At 38.1% G+C, this 15,880-nt stretch overlaps 1 protein-coding gene across 3 annotated transcripts in view; it reads right to left on the bottom strand.

Annotated features, from left to right (window-relative positions):
• The window catches only part of SEZ6L (seizure related 6 homolog like), a 275,273-nt gene extending 259,637 nt beyond the window's left edge, over positions 1–15,636 (bottom strand). Inside the window, exons 1-2 of one of the 3 annotated variants that reach the window (XM_072147007.1) lie at positions 15,447–15,636; positions 14,895–15,004 (exon numbers count right to left, since the gene is read on the bottom strand). In XM_072147007.1, coding sequence (XP_072003108.1) covers positions 14,895–14,988 — 94 coding nt within the window. In that variant the 5' untranslated portion in view covers positions 14,989–15,004; positions 15,447–15,636. Of the gene's footprint in view, positions 1–14,894; positions 15,413–15,446 lie in introns of those variants that run through there. The other 2 variants (XM_072146997.1, XM_072146989.1) reach the window with 2 other exon arrangements.
• Positions 15,637–15,880: the final 244 nt, after the last annotated feature.

Below are 15,880 nucleotides of genomic sequence, written 5' to 3' on the forward strand. Positions count from 1 at the left end.
GACTGTTTGTCCTTTGTAATGTAATATAGTTGTATATGTCCCCTATGATTTGTAAAGCGCTACGGAATTTGATGGCATTATATAAATAAAGATTATTATTATTATATTATAAACCATCTTAAAAAAAAAAAAATTACACCTGAATGGTAGCCAACAATTTTCAAACAGCCATGTGGCAATCTTAATTGACCATTGAAGAGACTCAAGAGTAGTGATAAGTCAGGCTGGAATGTCTCCTTGTGGCTTATTGCTGATAATTCAGGTACATCATCACAAGCCCCTGTAGGTGGGGGGCGCTGCAGGTATCATATGGGACATTAGTCAGGGTGGGACAGCATATAAAATTCTTTTGATGTGCAATACTAAATCTCAAGGTTGGTGAAGGACAGTGGACCATCTTCATGACCCTTTCCCTTTGAGGACCAACTGTTATTTATTATGTTCTGTTTCAGAAAACCATAGAACATCCAAGAAGGTGTATTTTCTTTTTCTCATGACTATCTGTGCAGAAAATTTGAACACGGAACTGTAGACATACAATAATATTCGCCATGAAGGATTTGTTTGACCTTGTAGTCTGCAGCTCTGACAATTTGATTTTCCCTTCCGACAGATTAGATATATGCTGTGTGTATACACTGTGAAACACATCATCACAGCTTACATATGATGCATCTATGGGATCGCTATGACCCTGCATGAATTATACATATATGAGAAATACAGTAAATTAAACTTATGATGATGGCACATTGTCATCTTGTTGAATATCATGTCAGCTAACATTTCCAGAAGATTCTAATATACTTGCATCATTGTGCACCAATGTGATATGTTATATAACAATGTCAGCACTTTAGCTTGTGCATATTACACTATGTGCTCTACAGCCTGAGCTGCTGTAGCTATGCATGTTTTTCTAGAACCGACATATTGCTTTATGACATTTCTAATGAAAAAGAATGGTGACTAAGATATGCTGAGTATGAGGACCTTATCTCTAGGCCTCTCACCTTTAAAATCAATGGGCCAGAAAGTTGGCCACTTGATAGCACTTTACATATTTTCAAAACAAATATTTCAATTATTAACCAAGTAGAAGATATATGTTGTTAGGGAATAAATATCAGTGTAAAAAACATAACATTTTAACACATAAGATTTTAACACAAAAGTGAAAATGATGTAAATATAAAATCCATTCCATAAATAACACTTTTATCTGCACCTCTGTGACTATAACATCACAGCACATGTGCCTTAACCACTACACTTTTTTATACTGTTGCATTACCTTGAGGACTTGTTTTTTTCCAGGATGAGTTTTTCAGTGGTACTTGTATTATTTATCATGGAGAGGACTATAAATAATGTAATTCCATAATTGTATTGAGATATACATTTAATTTTAGCTGGAGATGGAGCTGTTGGCTTGCTGTTTGTGGAAAGAATTGAATTCCAAGTGTAACATTTATGACAATGTATGACTTTTTGATTGTTTTGTTTCTTTTGTGGAATTGTAAATTTTTGTATGTCTATTTTAATGGTAAAAATATGTATTGCTTTCATAGATTAGGCTGTTACAAAAATAGTGATACCAAAAACTGTATACCGTATATACTCGAGTATAAGCCGACCCGAGTATAAGCCGAGACCCCTAATTTTACCACCAAAACCTGGAAAAAACTACTGACTCGAGTATAAGCCGAGGGTGGGAAATGCATTGGTCAAACCCCCCCAGTAGTATACAGACTGCCAGCCCCCAGTGGTATACAGCCTGCCAGCCCCCAGTAGTATACAGCAGCCCCCTAGTAGTATACAGCAGCCCCTAGTAGTATACAGCAAGCCCCTAGTAGTATACAGCAAGCCCCTAGTAGTATACAGCAAGCCCCTAGTAGTATACAGCAAGCCCCTAGTAGTATACAGCAAGCCCCTAGTAGTATACAGCAAGCCCCTAGTAGTATACAGCAGCCCCTAGTAGTATACAGCAAGCCCCTAGTAGTATACAGCAGCCCCTAGTAGTATACAGCAGCCCCTAGTAGTATACAGCAGCCCCCTAGTAGTATACAGCAGCCCCCTAGTAGTATACAGCAAGCCCTTAGTAGTATACAGCAAGCCCTTAGTAGTATACAGCAAGCCCTTAGTAGTATACAGCAAGCCCTTAGTAGTATACAGCAAGCCCTTAGTAGTATACAGCAAGCCCTTAGTAGTATACAGCAAGCCCTTAGTAGTATACAGCAAGCCCTTAGTAGTATACAGCAAGCCCCTAGTAGTATACAGCAGCCCCCTAGTAGTATACAGCAGCCCCCTAGTAGTATACAGCAGCCCCCTAGTAGTACACAGCAGCCCCCTAGTAGTATACAGCAGCCCCCTAGTAGTATACAGCAAGCCCCTAGTAGTTTACAGCCAGCCTGCCCCCACGGCCCTTAAAAAAATAAACTTATATACTCACCCTCTGATGTCGGCGCGACTTACCGATGTCCCCGATGTCAGCGCGTCCCGTCTTCTTTCTTCTCCGCGGCTCCTCTTCATTCTTCCGGCATGGACGCGGCCATCTCTTCTTCTAGCAGGCACATACTATGACGCGGCCGCTGCTGACGTCATAGTATGCGCGGCCACTAAGAAACCATGGCCGCCTCCATGCCGGAAGATAGAAGAGAGAAGAGGAGCCGCGGAGAAGAAAGAAGACGGGACGCGCTGACATCGGGGACATCGGTAAGCCGCGCCGACATCGGGGAGCTGCGCTGACATCGGAGGGTGAGTATTTAAGTTTATTTTTTTTTTAAGTGGGTAATTTTTTTGTTATAGACTCGTGTATAAGCCGAGGGGACGTTTTTCAGCACATTTTTTGTGCTGAAAAACTCGGCTTATACACGAGTATATACGGTATGTATTTTAATTTAGAGGTAATTTTTAACCATCAAAAATTTTTATTTCTACTTTTTTTTCATATATTTTTACACTGTTTAATATTTTTGAATTCTATCTGGAGCACTTTACCACTGAGAATTCGTTCAGTAATATATTTCACAGGAAAACATTGTCTTGTAGTGTATAATATCACTGTGATGGTGGTGGCTTGGTAAGTAAGTAGGACACACCACTGATGAGACCGAATGGTTGAACCAAGATTTCAGCCCTATGGTAATTGTGTAGAAGGGGCTTGATTTGTAATGGCTATGCAAGTTTAATATCAAACATTATTACTTGTTGCTCCTATAAAGTAGCACTGAATAACACATCAATCAAGTAAAGAGAAAAAGGCTGAAATGAAGATTTAAATGGACTAGATGCTGAAGTCTAAATCGTAGTTTTCAGTTATAAAACCTCTCTTATAATTTAAAGCGATTTTTACCCTATGAAACATCCACACACTGAAGGTCTCAGCTGCATAGTTAGCAGCTAACATTGTTTAACGTTCAAAAAAACGCATGAACGCACCTTAAAAAAGAGCTCGTGATTTTTATACAGGTTTTTAAAGCCAAAACAGAGGTGGATCCAGTCTGAAAGAATAATGTCCTTCCTTTACATTTACACCTTCCTTCTGAATCCAATACTGTCTAAAAAGCTGCATGAAAATCTAAAGTGTATAAAACTGATTTTAGTGGTAGCAGTCAACAGAAAAAAAACTGGAATGCAACCATGACATTTCTGTAGATAAATATTAGTAGCAGAATGGCTCAGGGTGTATAGCCACACTGTCATATTTTCCACTTTCCCAACATGTCAGTTTGTCAAATTTCTCCCCAGCTGGGGATGTAAGTGCTGTTATTGTGAAGTGAAAATATCTAGTAACAAGAGCTAAGCCATGAAGGGGAATACCACACAAGCTCCAAGAATAGGATCAGAGAATAAGACTGCCAAGTTCTGACGTCTATAGAAGTCATCAGTCTTCGACAGCGGCACAACCCATTTCAAACTGAATCTGGAAACATCTATACATACATATACTGCTGATTCTAGGCTCTGTACATTTGGCCTCCATTAGAGAGGAGCCTCACATCAGTATGCATTTTTCATGGCTGTCAATTGTCAGTTGGAGTGATAGAAAATCTTACTGTTATTGAATCCTAGACCCATGAACATTTATTCTGTAAAAATCCCAGTTATTTGCGTGTAAACATTTGAGATTGGTGGGGCAGGGGATGCTTTTTTTTTTGCAGTCCTCATAGGTTGGCTGGCCCCTTATGAGGACAATGGGGGATATTTATCAGGACCTCAGCACACCGCCAGTGTTGCGCTCATGCCCAATGAGATCAATTTCTTCGGATTGTCTTGCGGTTGGAGTTAGATGTGTCAAATTTTTGATGTAAGAGGTTCTTGGCAGAAAATTTTAAATGCTATTTGAACCATTTTTTTCACTTGAAACTGTAAAGTGCAACAAATTAGTGGAAAGGTTGCGGTTTTTGACCCAAATATGTTACAACATAAACATTTGTTCAATTATCTAACTTTCATATTAACTTACAGAGCAGAATCTAGAGGCAGCCTAGTGTTCTTTCCCTTAGTAGGCTATATAGACTGGGGTTTTATGGTCAAAATTGTGGGTCCCCATGAAAATATTATTTCATCTACCAGCATTTTGTTATACAGCCAGAGATGCCAAATCAATTAATATTTAGTTTTGTTGGAAGACATTCTGTATCACTTGTAAATGATTGAAGCTCTTCAGTGCTTAGTAGTAGGAATCACTTAATGACTACCAGTATTTCCATTTAATCACTTTCAATCACTAATTAGGACCACCTACTGGACTCATAAGCATATAAGAAGAAAGGATTTAATTCAAAATCTGTTATTCAAAATCTTCCAGCACAAAACTGGATATCAATCTGCTTAGCTCCTCCTGTTCTTTCACAATAATACTCACACATTTCTCTAATGGATGACATTTTAATGAAAATAGTACAGTATTCTTTTAACTTTCTAACAGCCTTCTGTAGGGGCTCTTTAGAAAGTGTTTTCATCTAAGTCTTTGGATATAGTCAATAGGATTCAGTCAACAAATCAATGAATACAACAAATGTAGTTTTCTATTGTAAATTTACATAGAAAAAAAGGGACAAATAAAGAAAACACTACTTATATGAAAAATTACAAAAAACTTAATTCATATACAATATTTAAAAAACAGTAAAATAAGTAAGCAGACAGGTATAACATACAGACAAAGGAGGATGTGGCTGCCTCAATGTGTATAAATAAATTATTTCAGCGAGAGTGTGTCTCATTTACATAACTGCTGAGGAAAAAGACTGATGATTAAAAATGTAAACCATCATCAATACCCATTAGATATTGGTACGCCACCTAACGGTAAACTAAGGGGACAAAAATCAAGGTACACAAACAAGTGAAAACACAATGTAAACAATGCTGACCATAGGCAGGACACCCAGCCTCAACACGTGTTTCTCAAACAATGCTTCTTCTGATCTGATTTATACATTTGTGGCATCCACATCTTCTGCTTATTCACCAGTCTGCTCATTTATTTAATGTTTTTAAGATATTCTATATGAAATAAAGATTTTTTTGCGATTCTTTATATAAGTAGTGTAAATAGTGTATTCTTTGTCCTTTTTTGGTGGTTTATACTTAGTGATTTTATGTGTATTGTTTGCCTGACACACATATCCTCTTTTGCTTTGGTGTAGAATTATTAGAATAAAACTTTTAAGTACACCTGTCAATACACTTTCACAGATAAAGCTAGTGACAGGTTGCCATAGAGCCCTATTAACTAAATGTCACCCTTCTTTTTTGTTAAAAATAGTTTTCCTCACATCTTCATATATCAAAGTTATTTTATATTACCTGGCATCAGAGGGGTCTAGTCCTGCTTGGCCGATCCCTCCATCTACACCCTTCCACGTCCCATACCTCTTCTCGGAATGTAATGTGACCAGGGTGATGTCATCTAAGGTACTTTACCCAGTTATGATTGCAACATCCATCCCATGTAGATTACTGATCACAGGGCATATCATGACATGATCACAAAGCAAAAATACCAGAACAGGCAGTACAAGGATGTCTCCAAAGATCTTTTAATATCTAGGCCTCTAACCAGGACAAGTGGACATCCTATACGCCTAGAGGAGAGGCGATTCTACCATCACCATAGACAAAGGTACTGTACTGTAAGAGCAGTGAGACTATGGAACTCTCTGCCGCAGGAGGCTGCTATGGCGGATTCTATGTACATGTTCAAGAGAGGCCTGGATGCCTTTCTGGAGAGAGAAAATATCACAGGTTATGGGGAAAAACATTTGTTTAATTCTTAAAGGTTAGAATTCATGGACTTGTGTCTTTTTCCAACCTTATATACACTGATTATATGCCTCTATGGACTTATATTCATCCCCATGCTCCATGTAGGTATGACATGATCAGATACATACATGGGGAAGGCATTGCAAATGTAACAGGACCTTAGATGACATCACGCAACAATGTAACAGAGCTCTCTCTTAATTTTCCACATAGCTACAAGAACAAGGAGGCAGGAACTTTTACTTTATATCTAAATTGTATTATTTTAGTAACTGCAGAAATGGGAATTGAACTGATGAAGATTTAAAGGGTTAATGATGTCTAAATACAAGGTGAAATGTACTAAAGGTATCAACTATACAAGCAACCACGGAATCATTTGATTGAGTGTTTATCAGGGCACATAGAAGGATGGTACATCGGGAACATAAAAATTAAGAGAAGGGCAATTGAGTAAAGCACTTAGAAGAGAATGTGAAAAGACTTATTAAATTAGTGAAGCATTTGGAGAAGAGTGTAAGTCATTTAGGAAAGCAATTTATTTGAGTGGCAACAGAAGAAATTATAGCAAACCATTCCATCACCATTAACAATGGAGTAAGAGGATAAGTAGGTATTCAGGGCCCCTTTGTTTGGAACATTTATAAGAAGAAAAATATGAGGGGCAGGGATATAAATGAAGAAATGTATCATAAGTTGCCTATTTATGTGACAAAAGATCAAGAAAGTGTAAATAAAGCATAACTCAAGATAACTCATTTATAGAGGAGAAAAACATAGACAGCACTGATTAATGGCTCTAAACATCAATGGCCAATACACAAAATGGGGCCTTCAGGGGTTGTGCTCTATTCGTTAAGTAGAATTCTATTAGATTTGCAATGATGGTAGAGAAAGAGAATGGCACTCACCCCTTTGTAGTTTCTTCCTTAAAGTGACGTTTAATTAAACATAGTCACATACAAGCAATATACATTGTGGAGGGAGGACAGCAACAACACCTCACCTGTGTAGGAGCTACAGCCGTTTCATGGCTTTGCGCATCATCTGGCTCTAACCTATCGACTTCTAGTTTGGCGCTTGAAGAAGGGCAGAGCTATGAAACGCCGTCGCTCCTACAATATTTTACTGTGAGAACTGAAAATGGAAATTAGGCCCAAGGTAGTGGTGTCTGGCCACTTTTAACAGCAAAAATAATGCGGACTGTAGTACTAATTTTGCATTTTTAAATATCATATGGGAAATTTTCATACTCAATGGGAATGGATGGTAAGTGGAAGGGCTTCTATTTACCATGAGCATATTAAGGGCTAAGTTATCTTTTTAGATTGGAGTAGCAAACACCATTAGTGGTGATGTAAACTTAGCCCTAAAACAAAATCCTCAACTAGACTGTGCTACAGGGCAATAGAACATGAGGGGGGCATTTATTTTGGCTAAAAAGAAAATCAGCACATTTTTAACATTACTAGAGAAAATAATGAAAGAAATTTACAACTCTTGACTTTTTTCTTATGATATATTTATTTTCAAATGTTTTGTTATATATTCTTCTCCAAAGGAACAAAGTACAATCTACCAACCAAGCACAGTTCCTGACCCCTGATGCACAATATCTATCAGAGTTCTTCAATGATATAATTTATGGTGCTGTTGACTGTTACTTGCCAATGAAGATTTAGGCGCTAGAAGCCAAGAAGTACTGTTTTGCAGTACCTGTCATAGAATAACATTGAACAAACCAGTTATAGAAATTGTGCCCATAGTAGAGCACTTCCAGAAAGTTTAGTGAGATAATTGAGCAAAACAGTTGAGACTCAGAGGCTCGTCGTCTTTGTCATGTCTTTATATGACAACATGGCCAATAAAATCATCCCCCAATACCAGGTTTCTGAACAATTCCTAGTGCATGCCATGAAAACTGCAATTTTTTTAACCTTCTCTCCCCCACAGTGACTTAATAAAAAGCGGGTGCAGCAAGATAGGGAACAAACATGGGCCATGGTGAGTTTCATCTCAGCTCACTATATTTGATGCACCAAGAATTCTTGGGAAAATATGTAAGTAAACTCATTAAATACTCATATAAATTTGAGAACTTTATTTCATGGGAAATCCAAAGAAAGATGTAGAGTCTCTGCACTATTCAGCCCTGTAAGGCCCCACACGGGTGTCCTTAATGGAGATAAGCTCGTAGAGGCAAAAAACTACATCCATAAAGTTCACTAATGATGTTTCTCAGCCGAGATAAAAAAAAGTCCAAAACGAGCATGTGCATAAAAAGAGAAGGTGGCACTCACCACTTTAGTGGAACTACTAGGGAAAACACTGGAGCCTGACGGTGACAGGCCGTTTCACGCAAACTAGCGCATCTTCAAGCCGTTGACCAGATGAGTTAGTTAGCGCGAAGCGGCCTGTCACCGTCGGGTTCCAGTGTTTTCCCTGTATTGCACCGGTTTTCGAATAAAGTAGTTCCACTATAGTGGTGAGTGCCGCCTTCTTATGCACATGCTTATTTCATGGGAAAAGCCGTTTAGTGGAAATAGAATGCATCACTGTGCTGAAAACAGTCAAATATAATTGTCGACACAAAGTCTTATGTTTACTATGGTAGAAACAAAGCAGATGAGTCTCATTGATTCTAACTGTGCAGGTAAAATTTGATCAGAATCAATGACCTTTTTATGCAGAGCTCTATGATTCCATAAATAGACTTAGGTAATCTTCTTTGCATTTGCAATATCAGTGTGTTGCATGATGTGTTGTAAATAAATAATCATTATAATCATGTGCATGATGGAGATCTGAAACACATTAGGGCACATTTACTAAGCTCCATGCCCCAGTTTTCTGTTGGACTGTGCACGTTCTTTCTAGTGCAAACTACTCGCATATATATTTAAGAAGGGTCTGCGCCACATTTGCTTCGCACGGGACCGTTTTGTGTCGCGGCTGCACTAGCCTTCATGCAACACAAATTTCTGTACACCTATAACTGTCTAACATTTAGTAATTGAATTGAAACATTTAGATGCTGAAGGTACTAACCATATCAAATTGCCCCAGGACACAATAACAAAGAATATATCACTCAAGAAATTAGGATGGGAAACATTTGCCGTTTTATTACTCCGAGAGTCAGGGATGTGTTTAATTTCTCTCAATCTTGTTTTTTTTTTACCTGCTAAACAATAAACAGAAATTGTTTCTAATCATTTCCACATTAAATGGGACGTCCTTCTTTCTGCAATAGGGGTTGTCCATTTTCAGCACATAGATGGTATTATTTGTATGATAAAAACAATTATATCATTTTCTTATATACTTTAAAGAGGACCTGTCAAGCAAATTAACCCCCAAAACTAACTATATTTTCAATAACTGCCATTAGAAAGCATTGCTGCTATCCCTTCATTGTCCCTCTGCATGCCTGTAAACTTAAACAATCAGGTATTAAAGCTGTATTCAAATGAACTGAGAGAGGTCCAATGAATCATTATCATACTCAGCTGTCCAGCTTATTCATGAGCGGGAGACACAGCCACACCCCTAATTCTTGATTGACAGCCTGTATAATGATGTGACACTCCTGGTGCTTACTCTCTATACTTCCTGAGATGGTGGCCAGGCCCCCTGCAGCCTGTGTGTGTATGAGATAAACTTGACTGACAGTCTGCAAAATGATGTGACACTCCTGGTGCTGGCTTCTCTATGTGTTTCCTGGTGCTGACAGCCACGCGCCCTGCAGCCTGTGTGTGTATGAGATACTCCTATACACATGACTGACATCCTGTATAATGATGTGACACTCCTCGTGCTGGGGGAGTCAATATCAATATAAATAACTTTATCATACTGCTGTGTAAGGTGTCATTTTTGTTGGATGAGGTGACGTTTTCATTGCTACCATTTTGGGGGCTGTACAACTTTTTGATCACTTTTTATTCAAAAATATGATGGAGAATAATGTAAAAGTGTGGATTCAGACATTTGGTCACTATTTTCCATTACAGAGTTCTTATAGAGTTTTTATATATATACTTGCCATTTTGGGAAAGTGGAGTAATTTGATCTTTTATTTTTTTATCCTTTTTTTTACTGCATTTTAAACCCCCCTAGTGTACTTGAACCCAAAGAGGTCTGATTGATCATATCATATACAGCAAAGAGTTGTATTGCAGAATATGGGGATTTTCCATTAGATTTGTAACAGGCTCTCCCTGACAGACCGTTACATATGTTACATCCCAGCTATAATGATAATGGATATCCAAAGTGGCAGCCTGTGAGCCCTCTTCATACATCCTTGATGCCACCATGACTTGCAGTTATGTCATGGTGTGTTAAGAGGTTATAAAATAGTTCAGGAATCAGCTTCCATTAATTTCAGTGGAGCTAAGCTGCATTGACTTGATTCAGCCTTTAGACCGTGTGAATTAAGCGTTCGGTTGCATTTTGAAAGAGCGCTTGTTCTGTGTGGTTGCTAACCTTAGGATAGGATTGTATGTTCTTCATACCTTTTATTTTGCAACTTTTTAAAATTAAGACTGGACAGATCTCCAGATCAGGGTCACTGATCACTGCCCAGATATGTTTTGCTGATGTCTTGCGTTTAGTATAATTGGTCAAGTTGTAGATATATACAGTTTAGACTCGGTAGCTCTCGGCAGTTTGGCGTAAATCATTAAGCTAATTGAAAAGAATGAACTTTTCCAGCCATTCTTTGAGGTAAAGGTATAGAACTTTTCTCCGCATAATTGGTCAAGAAAGCTTTTATCCGGGAAAAGAAGGAAAAATAATTATGTGGGACACAATCAAGTGACAAGTTCTTCTCCATGTGTGTAACTAATGGCACAGCTCCAATGTCATAAGGTGCTCAGAAATCATTTCAGCTTTTCCCCACACCTCCTCTATTTAAACACATGTGGCAGAATTGTCATATTTCTTACATGTATTCTTTTAAGTAGTCATTTCTTCAAGTGTTAAACATGTCTCATTATGAGGCAGCTGTTGTAAGAGATGAAATTAGAGCTATTAAATAGACAGAAATTGAAACTTCCATATGAAGCACATGCACACATTTTACAGTATTTAGTTTGGGCATACTGCTACATACACATTGTTGGTTTACATAGATTTACTTGGAAGACGGGACAGGAATCATGTCCTACATGTCCTGTCATATTTAACATACAGTCATATCTGTTAGCACAATCATACCCAGCAGGGTTTGCTAAGTAAATTAAAATATGTTTTTGAAGGAAACCAGTAGGAATCAGTGGGCAGAGTAGTTTCATGAATCTGCAAGCCCCATTGCAAAATCTGTACCAGGCCCCCTAATTATTATATGTGATATGGGAAAAAAATACCTAATAAAGCCCGCAAACTATGTGGCTTGTCGTTTTCCACTGATTGAGACCCATCTATGTATATATTCTTAGATAGGAAAGACTTTCAGGCACTAATAGGAAACCTCACTGGACTCCTAAATCTAGAATGAGTAGCAATTTAAATATACAAGGACAATTTATACTGAACCTTTCCCCACAAAGTAATATATCACACCTCTTCATTTTCATTTTATCTTGCTTTGAAAGATGCTGCTTGATGATTAGATAGCATGTCCAAAGTGACAGAGTGCCCCCAGGCTTACTTCATAAAACTCTTCAATCCAACGTTGGACTGGCCCACCTGAGGGCCCGCCAGTCGGCCTGGACTCTAATCCAATATTGGACCCTAGAGGTCCAGAATAGAACACACATTGGTGGCTAATGTGATCCATTTACAAGGGGCTGATGGAAGATGAGATTAAAAAATAGAATATAATATATAGAATGGGCCCAAAAAACCTCAGTGTGACACTGTTTGATCAGAATAGTGAAAAGTGGTATGAGAGTTCTCTTTTCTGTTAAGGAAACACATAAAGATTCACTCATGGGCAAATTGTAACATGGCTGTAACTCGGTAAAACAGAATGATGGAGAAATCGATAGAACTCTATTATGACCTATGGTTAGAAACAATCCAACGACAGAAAACTCACAATGGTGCCAAAAAGTCTGTGACACTTGTTTTTGGAAATCATTCTGGATCTGGGTACATACTGTAGACTGAAATTACTATCTTAAAATGAACTTTCTAGATCATGTCAAAGCCTTTCCTATGTAGACTTGGGCACTGTATGGCTGTCTTGCTTCAGTACCTCCTCATCTCCAGAATATGTCTCCCAGTGAAGGATTTAAACTTGTGTGATATATGATACCTATTTGTATCATTACAAGTAATGGTATACAACAGGGATAAAATAATTGTCAGCAAGTTAGCACAGCTTTTCCTCAAACATTCACCAAATAATTATGAAATCAATATATTTGCTGCTATTGTTATTACCGTTTCATGAAATTCTTGTCACAACTTTTATCTGAGACCTGTGCCTAACCTAAACTAATCCATTGGGCACTGAACTAGCTCCAGTAGCAGACAGATGGTATATCTTAAATGGCAACATTCAGAGCCTTTCACAGCCAGAACAACCCTCTATAGACTACTGCGTTGTAGTGGCAGGGCTCGAGGATGACTTGTATTGAAAAGACAAAGCAACACCAGAAACCCCAAATGTTGATGAAACAGCACTACAACTACTTGTTTAGGTTCATCCAAAATTACCTGTGAATATCACTGTGTCTGGAAGTGGACACTGATCATAATATAAATCTAAGTGTAGTCTAGCCATTCATTACCACCTCACAAAAATTACCAATTTCTAATAAACCTTTTTCAGAAGATCCAACCACAACATTGCCATTCTGGAGAAGGGACCAACCCTGGTAGGTTTTTACATTGTATAATTTCTTAGATCTTATGTGTTATCACATTATCCAGTATAACAGATACTATTAGACACACATCCTTGATGCTGCCTTGAAAAAAATCAGATGTGCCACAAAAACACAGTTTAAGACAAGTAATTAGATTCTTGGGGGAAAAAAGTGAAAACAAAGAAGATCAAAACCAGCTCAGCGTGCACAAAAGACTTTACCAAGAAGCACGATTAATGACAAGCGAAAGTAGTATGCAAAAATAAATAAGGGGCATAAACCACAAAAATGTTATATATTTTTTAATTAATTAATTAATCAAAATTGCCTAATTAAATTGTCTTCTACATCTGAACATATTTACATTGCTATAGGCTTTCTGCATATTACAATTAAACATTAACCAATTGGTTACACATGAAAAAAATAATTTCCATCACCTTATTAGTCAATGATGAAATTATTACATTAGATTAACTGTGTGAGGGCATCTGGACACTATATAACCAGCAATATGTCAGTATTAATAATACATTGTTATGAAGAAATTCTTCTATAAATGCATCAATGCCTGTTAGAACCTGGAGATACTAAGATACTATATCATTTTATCAGTATCTACTAGAATATCCACCCCACAGCACTGCCCACATAAGATTACTAATAGTAATATGTGCTGGTTACGTTACACCTTAACACACCGTATAATAAGAATCAAGCACATGTCTAAAGATGCAAGCACTTCTGTATCCTGATAGCCAAGGATTAACCATGTGTTGGCACAAGGTGACTTACTATAAAATAAGTAGTATATGCTTAGTTTCCAAAAACAATTGAATGTCTTTTTTGGGGGGATTTCATGACTATAAAACAAAAAAGAGAATATTTTTCTGCAATTCCCAGAATCTGGATGATACGGTGCATCTCTTTAGCCTCAGATCTTGAAGGATTTTATATTCTAAGAAAGGGGGGCATGTCTTTTAATAAACATTTCATAGCACAGAAAAACATTGAAGCCTCATAGCAAAAGACATCAAATACAGAAGAAACTTCCCTGATCCAAGTGGCAGAGATATAAGAATCAAGGCATTGTGGAAGAGAGGAGAAACTGAGCTTAGGGAATCAAAAAGATTGAAATCTAAAAGACTTCATATTCACATTTAATAATAGTCAAAATGAGAAGCAAAAGATCAAAAGGAAAAAATCTCACCATCCTGCCTAAAAAGATACAGAGTGGAATCTTTCTTTAAGATTAACTTTCACTCAGACAATATTTGGCTTCAGTAGAGCACCAGGTGCGGTGGGATCAGATGTGGACACTTACACTGCCCTGTTATTCTGATGAACACAAAGTCCCAGAGTGAGAAAGTTCAATCCAACTGAACATCCACATCTACACCATCTCTACGCAACGTATAGAATCTAAAGCATCATTTACCATACCGAGGACCTGATAATAACCAGGTCATAAACTCTCCAATACTGAAATATTCCGAATAATTCCTGCTGTGACAGAGGGGAGCAGCAGCACACTGCACACTAATACTTTCTCAATGGAGCATGTGCTTCTTTTGTGTCCTACATACAAGTTTCTTCACATTCCCATATATATTATAGCAACAACACAATCCTAATACCTTAAGCTTTGCAAGATCTAGCTCATCCCATGCTGCTACTCTGGCTTTTCTTTACGCCTTTCTATAACATTTAAAGCAGTCAATGCATTAAGGATTTAAAGGGAAAGCGCTTGCATGAAAAGAAGCAAGACATTGATATCAATGATGCTGAGCATCTTCTTACCTTCAGCCTGGGCTCCGAGAAGCAGGATGAGAATGAAGAGGATAAAAGGTTGGACAAAGAGACCAGAAGACCGGCATATTCCACGGGTCAACATGACAGAACCTCAGACTCTAGGAAACCAGGATAAGTAAGGGTAGTTGAGCAAGATTTCCAGCTCTGGTCTGCACATCCACTGAAAGATGTCTGGGGGTGAGATTCACAAGGACTCATTCATGTGAGCAACTCTCCTGGTGTGGCTATTGATTAAAGGGGAAGAGGAAAGAGAGGCACAGAAATGCACAGAGAGGTCTCTGTGCTTGTTTATGAAAAGAATGATACTGTACTGAAATGGAGAAGGAGGGAGAGAGACAAGGGAGTGGGATAGAGAAGAGAAAGCCAGAGGGCAGGCAGGGACTAGGATGTAGGCAACAGCCACAGAAAGAAAGAGTGAAGGGGAAATTGACAGATACAGCAATGATCTGCAAAGAAGGGGTATGCTACAGAGGATGAATTTAGGCACAGGAATGGGAGAAGGATGCAAGGAAACAAAGAAGGAAAATCTTCAGTACAAACCTAATGTGACAGACTGTTGTGATGTGGTAGGCTGCTGCTAGGAAGCATTCATATTATAACATCCAAGGCAACGCACTGAGAGAATGCAGGCACAAAGTGCTATAAGGCACAGACACATGGAAGGAAGGCATACACTAAAGGGAACTGCAGTGGGAACCGTGCAATAGGATAGTGAGGGTAAAAATAGACACTAGCGGTGGATACAGTCCTGTATGTGTTCTATGCATCAAACCATACTATAAGCGGCCATAGAGTTTTATTTAAGTACACAGGGAAAGTGTAGCATTAATCAGATCCCTGAGTTAAAGCGACAGTACAGGACTTCCTTAATACAGTTTTAATGTACAAATATAAATATTCAATGTCTACAAAATCACAAATGTTGCCATAGTTTCTGTGCTTTGATTGCAGATTCCCTCATCTCAATTTGCATA

Source organism: Engystomops pustulosus, chromosome 1 (genome assembly GCF_040894005.1).
Source record: "Engystomops pustulosus chromosome 1, aEngPut4.maternal, whole genome shotgun sequence".
NCBI classification, from domain to species: domain Eukaryota; kingdom Metazoa; phylum Chordata; class Amphibia; order Anura; family Leptodactylidae; genus Engystomops; species Engystomops pustulosus.